The sequence below is a fragment of the Gymnogyps californianus genome, chromosome 3 (genome assembly GCF_018139145.2).
Source record: "Gymnogyps californianus isolate 813 chromosome 3, ASM1813914v2, whole genome shotgun sequence".
In the NCBI taxonomy this organism is placed as follows: Eukaryota; Metazoa; Chordata; class Aves; order Accipitriformes; family Cathartidae; genus Gymnogyps; species Gymnogyps californianus.
The window spans coordinates 25064232-25077603 of NC_059473.1; the positions used below are offsets into that span (position 1 = coordinate 25064232).

Consider the following 13372-nt stretch of genomic DNA (forward strand, 5'->3'; position numbering starts at 1 on the left):
ATCCATGACAAAAGCAGCAACACAAAAGTTTAATTTTACCCCAAGACCCTGATGGAACAATATTTTTATAACAATTAATTTTCTTAAAAATCTCAATTAAATTACCTTAAATAAATAGTGCTTGCAAAATAACTTTGCCCAGTTTATTAACTAGGCATGGAATTATTCAGGGTCCTTTCATACCAAACAATAAAACCTCATTCGACAACCACAGCCCTGCTGCATTTAATAAAACACAAAGTCTCCCCATCCCACCTACATTATATTAATTAGTACAAGCAAATGCTAAATACTTCCGTCTTCATATTACTAGTGGTTATTATTTATGCTTCACAAATTTCTTATGAAAACACAAATCTCAGGTTTCAAAGAGTGTCCACAGAACACGACTCACGAAGATCCACATTACATTTTTGCAGCTTTGGACAGTGCCTGGCACAACAGCACCTCAGCCTCCAGGCACAGCTTTAATGCAAATATTAACACTATCAGTCCTTCCTCAGAAGCAAGTAGTAAGAAAAGGTCTTTCTAATGGAGGCGTGGGTTGAGCTTCGACCCAGGGATGCAGAAAGCTCAAAACCTTATTTCTGTGATGTTGTCATGTTTTTTTCCTGTGTCATTACTAGACACCAGGTGTGTTTTTACATGAGACACCTGAATGGCTCTCAATGACCTAAATGTTTCGTACCCCTACATTAAGGTAAGAAGGGGCTCGGCTGCCCGGTAGTATGAAAAGTGCAATAATTATCCTCGCACGACATAGCTTTTCACCTATAGACAGGTCAAGCTGCTCTCAGGACAACTCCTGTCTTCTGCTCCCTCCACCTCACTTCATGCAGCCTCCAATAGATTCTGGCCTCTACTCAAAGTCTTAGTGTAGCTTAAAGAAGGAGACCCAAGAAGGGTTAAAGGAAGGAAAACAGACGTGTTGAGATCAATCCTTCAAAACCGCACAGAAAAATCACTGGAAGAGTCAAGAGGTTCAGTCTATGTTTTTAAAAATGTTCAATTTCAAATGCTTTCAGCAAACCTAAAATTTGCAATAGACAAAAAAAAAACCACAACACCTCTTTATCCTTACAGTATTCACGAATTCACCACTGTTCACCTGTGAAAACAGAGAGAACTGCAACAGTGACTCATTTTCCATTTGTAAATGTATTATCTTACCTTTTCAAAAAAGAAGTTGCTCATTAATAATCACTTGGACTTAGAAATCACAGTGGAAATGACTACTTACTGCAACTCCAATTTAGAGTTAAATGCAAGTAAATAAAAAAAAAATTTATTATGTCCAAATATGTTTACATACAAATATTTCAAGACTGGCCTCCTGGTCAAGTGGAAATACATAAATAAATGCTATTCAATAATTGTGTTCTATAGTGAAAAACAACAATTTTATTCCTTTCTGAAAATGTCCAATCCAGGGTCAAACAAGAGTGATATTTGTATCTGGATATATAATTATGCCTTTATGAATGACATACTAATAATCTTTCCCCCTCTCCCCATGTGTTGTGTAAGATCAAGAAAACCCATTAGCAAGCCATGCTAATATAGTATCAGGAATCTATAAAAACTAAAATTACAGAAATCAATCCAAACAAGTAAGCTTCAGTCATTGTCAAATAGTCTAACATACTAAATAACCATAAAAGCTACCGTTTTAAGCTAAAGTTTATCAGTTTCATACAATTTCAGAAGTACAGTATTAACATAACTAATTATTAAGATTATTTTCTTCTACTGTGAACTGACTCTACAACCAGTCTAGCCCACTCTCTTTCTGGTTTTATTAGCACATGAAAATCACCAAGCTCTACATTCTTCTGCAGTTATTCAATGTAAAATTACTTACTAGAATTGCCTCACTTAACCACATTTCCAGCACTCTAGAGGTTATAACTCCGCTTCTAGAGGCAGAATCTAAAAAGTTAGTGTCCAAAATAATCAACAGTAAATTTCAGCATGAAGTGACCAAGTGATGAAGCTGACTAGGAATCTTGTTAGTTCCATAATATTTTTATATTCTTCAAACATTTCTGCAGTTTTTTGTTATTAATAGCACTTGATGCAGGAACATCAAAGAGAAGAAGATACAGAGACTATATAGTACTTATCACAGGATAAAATGAAACCTCACACATCAGCAAATTTAGTCTCCTAAACATGTTTTTGTCCTAGGTGACAAGAAAAATTCATGACCTGTTGGATTTTTCCTTACCCGGTGCTCAGACACTTTGCATTTCAGCTTCACATCCTGAAAGACTGGCTGACTAAGGAGGCATTTTCCAAAATAAATCAATGGCTTTTGCTAGCTTGGCCCATGAGTTTACTCTGAAGGATGATATACTCCAATTCCTGCAGAACTGGAATGCAGCTAAGAATGCAGTAGTCACTGTATTTAGGAAATCCCAAACAAAGTCAAAGTGAACAATCCAGGCTTCCAAATAATTGTGATCCGTCAGGGAACAAAAACAGCATACTGAAAGACATCTGCTTGAATGATACTCCAAAACCAGGCCCAACTCTCTACATCACTGCATAAGAATTTGTTTATGGCCAGGAGTCTCAACCATAAGTCATGCACCTCATGCAAACTGAATATTCTTCCCTGCTGGATGTGGTGGGTTGACCCTGGCTGGATGCCAAGTGCCCACCAAAGCCGCTCTATCACTCCTCTGAGCGCCTCCTCAGCTGGAGAGAGGAGAGAAAATACAATGAAAGGCTTGTCGGTGGAGATAAGGACAAGGAGATCACTCAGCAATTACCATCACAGGCAAAACAGACTCAGGGAAAAATTTAAATTAATTTATTACCAGTCAAAATCAGAGTAGGATAATGAGAAATAAAACCAAATCTTAAAAACACCTTCCCCTCCACCCCTCCCTTCTTCCTGGGCTCAACTTTACTCCCAATTTGCTCTACCTCCTCCCGGCCAAGTGGCGCAGGGGGATGGGGAATGGGGGTTGCGGTCAGTTCATCACAGATTGTTTCTGCTGCTCCTTCCTCCTCAGGGGGAGGACTCCTCACACTCTTCCCCTGCTCCAGCATGGGGTCCCTCCCATGGGAGACAGTCCTCCATGAACTTCTCCAACGTGAGTCCTTCCCACAGGCTACAGTTCTTCACAAACTGCTCCAGCGTGGGTCCCATCCATGGGGTGCAGTCCTTCAGGAACAGACTGCTCCAGCGTGGGTCCCCCGCGGGGTCACAAGTCCTGCCAGCAAACCTGCTCCAGCGTGGGCTCCTCTCTCCATGGGTCCCGCCAGGAGCCTGCTCCAGCGGCAGGCTTCCCATGGGGTCACAGCCTCCTTCGGGCACCCGCCTGCTCCAGTGTGGGATTCTCCATGGGCTGCAGGTGGATATCTGCTCAATCATTAACCTCCATGGGCTGCAGGGGGACAGCCTGCCTCACCATGGTCTTCACCACGGGCTGCAGGGGAATCTCTGCTCCAGCACCCGGAGCACCTCCTCCCCCTCCTTCTTCCCTGACCTTGGTGTCTGCGGAGTTGTTTCTCTCAGATACTCTCACTTCTCTCTCTGGTTACAGTTTTCCCCCCTTCTTAAATATGTTATCCCAGAGGTGCTACCACTGTCGCTGATGGGCTTGGCGTTGGCCAGCAGCGAGTTTGTCTTGGAGCCGGCTGGCATTGGCTCTATCAGACATAGGGGAAGCTTCTGGCACCTTCTCACAGAAGCCATCCCTGTAGCCCCCCTGCTACCAAAACCTTGCCATGCAAACCCAATACACTGGAAAAAGAACAACCTTATGGTTTACTTAGAATCACTGTCCTCCTTTTCAAGAAGGACATGTCTACTGGTAAACTTCATCATGTTAATATACAATGACTACATAAAATTATGCTTGCACAGTTTCTAGGCCAAAAGGGAACCAGACATGTAGGCACTACCATGATACAACAATAATGTTTCACAGCATCCCAATGGCAGCCACAGTGGGGTTGCAGCGTACACATGAATTGGAAGCTAATCGCCAACCTAATCTCTAACATGACAGTAGTTACAAACACCAGAGCCTTATATACACGGCTGCTTCCACTGCTGCTGGTGAATCTCTGCTAGAAAGTTTGCTAGTTTAGGCAAAGCTCCCAGTTCCCGATGAACTTTGAGCAAAAGCTATTATTTCAAAGCAGCCTCCTGAAAAAGTCACTTGCCAAGGACCATATCACCTTTCCTACATTTTCCGATTGCTGTCAAATATTTACAGCTAGTACTATCTCCTTTCCTAACGACAAATCTCCAGCTTTGCAAGCCAGAACGCTACCATGTTGTTGTCTATCAATTCCTGCGTGCAGCAAGCCTCTTCAGCATGAAGTTTCTTGAGTGCTCTCCAGATTGATAGGAACTCCAGCTTGTTTACGCTTAAAGAGATTTGACAGCTTCTAACAGCCACTTAAACTTTGATGTCCCATGGAAGCCCCCCAGCCTATTTTTGAAGCATCTGTTTCTAAAATTTCTGGAGTTAGTAGTGCCAAGAAGAAGCGAGGCCTCATTAACATCAGATTGGCTCTCTACCACACTAGAATTTGCCAAGTGCTTTCCAACAAAGCTACAAGATAACTTTATGGACTTTCATGCTTCTGAGACACCCTTGAAGCCTCCAACTGTGGCCATGAGAAAAGCCTGCAAGAGAACCCAAGACCTCATTCACCAGTTCTGAGCATGTAATGGCATCATGATTTACCAAAAGAAAAAAAAAAAAAAAAAAAGTCTTCATCTTGAGCAACAGTCTGCAGTCAAGCTTGCAGAATTCCATACAGAACCCAATAGTGCTGCACTTAATAACACAGTTAAAATTTACTACGAACAGGAAATAGTAAGCTGCTTAGCAAATACATAATTGTCTGCACATAACATTAAAATCTCCTCTGAATTTGCTATAATTCAAGCCATTGCCCACTTAAATTAATATTTTACCCTTGAACTTCCTGATGGTGTAGCTAACATACCTAACATAATAAATCACTACCACTTATAAATTTGACTGGCAGAATCTTCTTTCCTATTGGAATAGAACTACCTGGAGTATGAATGTTAAGAGCTTTCATAAAGTCATGGAATAAAATTTCAGACACTATCACTTACAAAGTACTGTCCTAGAAATTTTTATCCTTTTCCAAAATTAACTACAAGCACCTTCTCTATTTATAGTTGGTCTGAGATGGATAAAATTTTAAGATAGCTTTATCTATAGGGATTCCTGATATTATTATCCTTGTAATTTGAAGGATGAGTGCTACTAACATAAGACTGATGTGATCAAGACCATCATCAGTGGGTTGAGCAAGACCAGTCCCTGAATATAGTCAAACAAACAAATGGAGTGGGGCGCTGCACAAGGCTGTGTGTTGCACAAACTTGATTTAGAAGGCACTTAGTAAATTAAAAATCCTTCCCCCATAGAACTCAAAACATGTCACAGCCGATGTTGGTAAGAGCAAGACATTCAGGCCAAGCACATTTCACTCCATTTGTGATCATGTCAAAGATGACCAGGAGAAAGTCATTCCTTTTTAAGGTTTCTGTTCTTAAATGAAAGAGCTCTGATCATGCAATGTCTCCATTTTTCTCACTGTTGTCACAATAAAATTTGCACTTTCAGATCATCTTTGTCAACTGGTCACATTAAGCCTTCCCTAAAATTTTTGTTCCCTCCATCTGACCACTACTCATCCCAAATTCCACTACTTCTTCACCCAGTTTTCCAACTGTCTTCAGAAGGAACGTTCTTCCTGAAGAGAAGAGCAAAACTGTAGGTCTTCAGAAATTGCAGAAATATGAGGAACAGTTTTTTTAAATTATTATTTTATCCTGTCTCTATCCTTTGATTATGCTAGCCTTAAGGGCAGCTGGTATCTGACAAGGGTTGTGGGTGGGTTTTTTGTTTGGTTTGGGGTAGTTTTTTTTTTAAATATTATTTCTCCAGCTTATGTAGAGATTACAGTTCAGGTGAGAGTCTCCAAGTTATTCTGCTGAACTACACACACCTCAAGAAAAGTAGCATTGTACAGAGCAGGACTGTAAACCCTCGAGATCACCATCAGGCAGTACTGTAATGTGAGGCTTTTCTTCATGCATCACTGCTCATAGCAAAATTAAGTCACACATAGCAGAAACAGTCATTCATGTTGTAAAGTTAACTTTAACTGGCCTCATGTGACAAATTGTTCATGAAAATGCAAAAATCTAAGTTATTAGGAAAAAAAGAAATAATATTCAATGTAATAAAATTATCTTCTCTATCAGTTAGCTTAGTTCCTTCACATCATCCGTTCTGACTGAATTATTAACATTTCCTAAAAAGAGAACTATTAGCAATCCCAAAATTTATATTCTGCACTCATTCTAAACAAATATGGGTAATTACATTTAGGGAATATTTAAATCCAGGTGTTAGACGAAAAAATAAAAATGTAATTATTTTGTGCCACCTGTTCCCTGTACATTTAACAGGAATTTTATAAATAGTTTGAAGGCACAACTCTGTGGTTCTGCTTTGAACTCCTGTGTGATGCCACTAGCTGTTTTCTTAAAAATCCAGATCAGAATAACTATGCAATATTAACCAATAGGCAAATGTTCATGTTTTTTAGCAGAGTTATTAAATTCTTGTGTAAATACTTGTCATTTTAACTATAAGATGCTAAAAAGATTTACTAGCCAAAGTTTACAAAAGTAGCCAAAGATTTTATCTCCGAGATGACTGTAAATACTGCAGATAGTTGTTTGCAGTCAAAGCACTCACTCTCCTGTAGAAAATAAACAGTTGGAAGCTTTCAATATTGCTACAATTCAAGTAACCCATCAGGATTTGAGGCCATTTGAAACAGGAATCAGATCCACCACAGAATGAGGGGGAAAAAAGGGGGAGGGACAGACGATGGGAGTGGGGTGTCTTACATGACATCTCTTAGGCACACTAAAAATATTTTAATTAGATGTATAAGAGATTAATTTGACAGTGAAATGTACCATTGATTAAAACTTAAACCTTTGACTCTTTTCAAGAATATATTTAAACGAGAGACAAACCTTCTGCATGCTGTAACACGAGAAAGACAGACTCCTCGGAGATGATGTACTTGTGCAGACACACCATGTTGGGCACACAGCGGGGGATGATGGTCGTTCTGCTCCTGCTGTACTCACTACTTTTCCTTAGACCCTGACAGAGAACAAAAAGGTCAGTTGTACCCTCAGTTGCCTTTGGAGCCTGCTGTGCTCTGTGTTTATCAACCAAACTAATCTATCCGAGTTACTCTGGGCTTCAGAGAAACCACTCATCTGCTGCTCTATGCCCCTCGGTCCCCCGAGGCTGTGCTGATGGCATCTGGCGCATTTCCAGAGAACAGAAGATGGCACAAAGCTGCCATTAAAATCAATTACATGGGTCAATGTTTTTATTAGAATCTCTCTCAAACTAAGTCATCAGGATGACACTCAGTTATTTCCCTGTGACCTTTTTTTAAAATTTTATTTTTGTGTGTGACCAAAAGACACTATTAAAAAAATTCAATTCAAGTTCTAAAGACAAAAGAATGCCTTAGCCTTACAGGTAATCCTCACATTTCCATTGTACTTTACTAAAGACAACAACCACCACAACAAAAAGGAAAGGAAAGGATTAGTCTCCTTGAGAGGTAATGATTTTTGGGAGGTAGCACAGAGATGAAGTTGCCAGAAGTGAAAAAATTGATGTGGGAGGGAGAAAGGGACGGGAGAGAGAAAGAGAAAAAAAAATTACATCAATAGTGTGACCTATTACAATATTGATAAACATAAGCAGTTAAATGGGAAATTCAATCTTACCCTATCTGCCAGTAGATAAAGTGAGGTTCTAATATACAATATTCACAAATAATCCTTTCTGAGGAACAAACAGGTTTTCTGTACCCTGCACATACTTAAGACAAACAATTTCAAAGGCCAGATGCACAAAGTTAAGACAGGGTTGTAAGCCAGACCTGAAGCAAAGTTACAAAATGTTAATAATCAATTAGAGCTCCATGTTCGGGACACAGTTTTTCAGCCCTTCCTCCCATCAGCAGTGGAATTCATGTCAAGAGGAGCCTGAAATAACGGCGACAATAACAATACTCATACTAAACTAATTCTCAGCATCACAGATGCTCCAAGCATATTGGGATCTTGATCTGAGCACTTTCTGAAACACAAAAGAGTAATGTGAAAAATTTATTCTGACCAATTAACTATTCGTTAATTCAATCGTTTAGTAGCATTAAAATCAGTTTTCACAGCCTACTGATGTAAAACATAGGAAAGCGATTTTCAATGAGACCAGTCGTCCATTTCATCCAGAATCCACTTTGGCCAGTATCATATTCTTCAGCTAAGAGACGACCAAACACAAAGTGTTGTGGATGTACTTGGGCTAAGGAGAATTTTCACCTTCAGCAGCAGCCTGCGCACGTCCTGAGCCACCAGGGCTTTACAGATGTTTTAAGCAGCCCATTGAAACTGTGATTCTTTACCGAAGCCTGCTAAGGTGTTGGTCTCAATAACCGGTGGCAACTCAAGTGAGTAAAACAGCACATCTGAGCACTAGAGACGTTACAGAGAAAGGAAGGGTAAGCAACTGAACACCAACAAAAAGAATTCCAGTGCACGTAATAGGGATATATGTATTAATGTAACAATATATGGCAGAGATAACTCTATACATTAGATGCAAATTGATCTTTGTGTGCTGGTGTAATTTAGGAGGCCAAACTGTTTAGAGGAGTAATAGAAGAAGACTTTACTCACCTTCAGTATAAACGTCTGCTGTGTTCTAGTGTCCATTACAAGCAAAACCTAAGCAAAAAGCATTCAGAGAAATATTTAAGATTCACATGAGTAAGTTAACAAAACACAGTTCTTAAATCTAACGTTGAATATGCGTACAAAGGAAGTAATGATTAAAAAAAAATTAAAGCCCTGCAGCATACATTTGATAACCAGTCTTTTTTTAGGAAAGAAATATGATTGAGGATATAGATCTCTAGAGAACTACCAGCATGTCACCTGATTCCCAATCAGCTAATTTAAAGAATGAATCCTAACTTGGTAACAGAAATAACCAGTACTTTATAATTACAGCAATAATCTAGCAGAACCCAATTTATAGAAATGCAATGGTAGCAACACAATGAAGCACAAAAAGTAACCTTCACATAGCATTACCTTCCTATGTCGATTCACTTAAATCTTCACTGTACCTACCTTCCTAGTGCAAAACTTTTTCCCATCAGGCTTCCTATACATCAAATGTGTTGCCTACCAGTGGGTTACCAGAGGGGGTTTTTTGTGGGGTTTTTTTGCAGGGTGGCTACGTACCTGCTTTCCAGGAAGCTAAACTAAAAGCTGGCCACACACATGCCCAGGCCACAAAAAATGCTTTATCAACTGTATAGTCACTGCTGTCTCATTCCTCCACTGCCATTTTTGTTTTGCAGCACTCACAAGCCACAACAGAAATGGCTGCAAGAAAGTCCCTTTGTGCTACTGTAAACTAGTATTAAGGTAAGAAAAAAAAAAAAGAGGATTTATTTAGGAAGAAAAGAGTGGATGGGTTCGCTGCAGAGAGGAGAACACCTACAGCTGCAGAGAGCATCTCTGTTAGGAATGCATCACCTCTCCTGAAAGCACTTTAAACAAAGCATAGCAATGAGAAAAGTAGTAAATAACGACTACCCTCTTAGCAAGCTCCATTTATTTATGTGTTGAAAACAAAATGAACAAAAATATGTATGTGTATATATATTTGGGAAACTGCATCTTTAGAGAGCTGGAACCCTCCGCATCTCCGTCTATCAAATCACCTTGCTCAGGAATTAATTGTTTTCAAACTCTAAGAACACAGACATACTTGAAAAGCACCAGCTGCAAGACAGCCATAGGAGCAGCACAAGCACAAGCCCAATCCTCCTCTAGGAACAAGAACAAGAGTGTGCACTCACTGTTCATTTACAATAGACATTGTAAACTTCCAGTATAAATATTCACATCCAGTTACACCAAAATATTTAGGCTGCAAAATCAAACACCTAAAGGGCTGCAAATGCCAGCACTGGGGTTACCAAACTTTGAGTTCAATAGACAAGATGCAGCAATTCCAAGTCAATAGACAAGACAGAGTGAAGACTAAGTCAGCTTGCATCAAAAAAGACTTCTTGCAGAGGAATGACGTGTCAGGAGTAACATGGTATTGGATTCATCAGGTGACAGGAGAAGGACAACACAGCACACAGTCTCCCTTATCTCCCTGCTGTGTGGGGCAGCGAAGCAGTCGTGCCCTGCTATCTCTGAAAGGCTGAAGTCTACCAGGTTGACATGCTGACTTTCCCCACGTCCAGGGAACTGCGGAAACAGCCATCCCGTGCAGTGCACACAGCGAGGTGAGGTGGAGACATGCAAAAGGCCCAGGCGGCTGGGCCAGGAGGGGAGGTCTCAGGGCAGGGTTGTGCTGACTTCCCCCAAGCAGCGGCTGCAGCTAAGCAACCTTTGCTCTTTGGGATGGCTGCATTCAAAACACTGCCCTCCGTCTCTCCCCATTGCACCCCTGAGCGTCTCAGGCAAGAGGAGGAGAATTGGAGTCTTTTTTAATCATTTCTCTCTCACCAAATTTCACCAAAAGAAATAAAGTGACAGACGCCCCTCCATCTCAAAGACCTCCTCTTTTACTAGGGTTGCACCCGATTTTAAAAGCTGTTCTATATCTTCTGGCAAAAAAAATATCAACAGAAGTTGGTGTTACTGAGATTTTTTGACAAAGGAATGACACACAGTTTCCATGTCAAGGGCATGGTAAGGCAATGCAAATGTCCACAGGCCACTGAGTGTGCTGAACAACTTTTCAGGCCTCTTACCTGGGGCTTCCAGAAACAGTGGAAACCAGCTGAATAAATAACAACTGTAAAACTGGTTTTGTTATCCTTGCTTAACCAAAAGGTGTAAAATTAGAATTAAAAAAAAAAAAACAACCCAAACAAACAAACAAACAATAAAGAAAACCAAAAGAACAAGAGAAAAATAAAAGCCACTTTACAAGAGGTGCCAAAAGAAGATAAAAATGGTTCGGAAACAACTATGTGTTTACAGTCACTTTCCTTCTTCGTCTCCCAAGTTTGTTTGTAACTAGACACTGTTCACATTGAGGCAATAAATACGAGAACATATGTGATTTTTTTTTTTTAAATGTGCCCTTTGACTGTCAATATCTCCCAAACAGGTGTTAGCTAAATGATTATAAATTGGCCTCTGGATACACCTCTTCAACTGAGCCGTACAGGACTGGCGATAATATAATTAGACCTAAAAACATCAGGCTGGTGAATGCTTTCCATCTGTTTGGCAATAATGTTTAGTTAACAATAGTCTTTAAAAGAAGCACCTTCAACTTCAGTTCTTAAAGTTATTTATAGGGCCATTCTTAACACACCAGCACTCTTGCTAACAAGAGCTTTAGCCACTTGGAAATTATTAGCCATACGGCTGTATATGAAAAGGAATGGCAGCATTTAACATCTGTATCTCTCCAGATTTACAAGCATCAACCTCATTTAAAGTCATTTCTTAATGAACAGTTCCATGGTCTGTATTAATATTATAGTTGCGTGCACAAAGATCATAAGGAGCCAAACATTTTTTTAATACCAACAGTAGGCCAATCAGTAATGAAGCTGTCAGCATAAAGGACAGAATAATAGCTTCTTTAACCCTCAAACAGGATTTGTTCATTTGTAGAGTAGAAGACACCAATTTAAAAACTGCTCATGGGTTTGCTCACCTTTATAAAGACAAAAATCTAATTTGGTACTAATTTGATACAATTGTCTTTCCAATAAAAGGCTCCTAAAGCCATCTTTTATTCCATGATAAAACAACTGCTATAACTAAAACTGTCATGAAATAATTACCTTTGATAGCATACCTTATTGCACAAATACAATTAATGTATTCCTCCCTTTCATTTTTCACACTTGCTTATCAGCACTGTATTAGCATATGGTGTAACAGAACAGATTACTAAGCCCTCGCCTTATAAGACGACATATAGAATGACTACCACTAAAGTGAATAAAGCAGACAACTGGTCCCTTTAGGGCTAGCTTCATCTGTTGTTCTATTACAACATCAAAATGAAAGTAGCAGCTACAGTTTTATAACTGTAATAACAACAAATAATATTTGTGTGCCTCTGAGGTTAACTACCTAGATGGACTAACCAGTCTTACTAACCAGCTTTTTTTTCCTTCCCATCAAGCATCATACTTCCCCCCAGTGATCATCACCTACAGCTCCACTTCATTTCATGGAAAATTATTTCTTTGCTGATTCAATACCAACCTTTCTGCAAGGCTGTTTACCTCAAAAGGGACTCCAAGAAGCCCAGGAAGAGCCATAAAAGTAACTTTAGAAATTCACATAGTGACACTCCATTTGGCCCTGGCAGACTGCAGACTTTACATGGGCCTACCAAACCAAAAACCTGTTTCAAGGGGAGGCAGCCTGCACGCATATTGCAAAAAGGGGGGTTAACCAGATTCACGCAAATAATTAAAGGACTACATGAATGAATAAATCACTATCAGAAAGCTGACATTTCAGGAAGGAATAAGACCAGGAAAGAGACAGTCACAAGTATATTTGCTTGACTTTTTAATCACACAGAGCAGAGAAAGGTGAGCAGCTCTTGGATGCATTACCAGGCTGCTGCAGAAGTGCGTAACAGTAAGCCTGCCATTGACCCAAATGCCAACTTATTCTCCTCACCTCATGCTTTACAGCCAATTTCTAGATAGTAGTGCTAGCCCAACAACTTTTTCCTGTTTGCATTCCTTCACGCTTCTCTCCCATTGCAACAGGGAGTGCTTCAGTAATTCTTTTTCTAAGATTTCTTTTTAAAATGCAAAGTGACAAGTCTCCACCCTAATGGCACGATGGGACAAAACAGGATCCCACATAGCATTCCCTACGGCATAACTCTGTTCTTCTCCAGAGCAGATCACACAGAGATGCTCGCACTAGACTAGGCTGCTCCTAGCTTGCATAAGCTAATGGAACCTTTTTCACTGATGATGACTACTGTGTAACTTGTAATATTTAATATCTCCTAACAAGGAGCTGTCGGCTGTAACGTTCAGCATCCTGTCTCAGAGGGGAGGGAGAAGAATGCACAGCAGGGCATTCCTGGGCACTGAGCAACTAGACTGTGACACAGAAGGAGACAAGGCAAAATCCTATTTGTAATACTAATGTACGAACAGAGTCAAGGTCTACACATCATGCTGGCTTTACGGCACTGTTGCTTACTCGTTCTTTCCCTATTTTGCTGCGTTGATGACA

At 40.0% G+C, this 13372-nt stretch overlaps 1 protein-coding gene across 9 annotated transcripts in view; it reads right to left on the bottom strand.

Annotated features, from left to right (window-relative positions):
* RPS6KC1 (ribosomal protein S6 kinase C1) overlaps window positions 1-13372 on the bottom strand; it is a 92340-nt gene that overhangs the window by 21998 nt on the left and 56970 nt on the right. For all 9 annotated transcript variants that reach the window (XM_050893341.1, XM_050893344.1, XM_050893343.1 and 6 more), the window contains 2 exons: window positions 8792-8839; window positions 7058-7190 (listed from right to left, as the gene is read on the bottom strand). In XM_050893341.1, the coding sequence (XP_050749298.1) occupies window positions 7058-7190; window positions 8792-8839 (181 nt within the window). The remainder of the gene's footprint in view (window positions 1-7057; window positions 7191-8791; window positions 8840-13372) is intronic.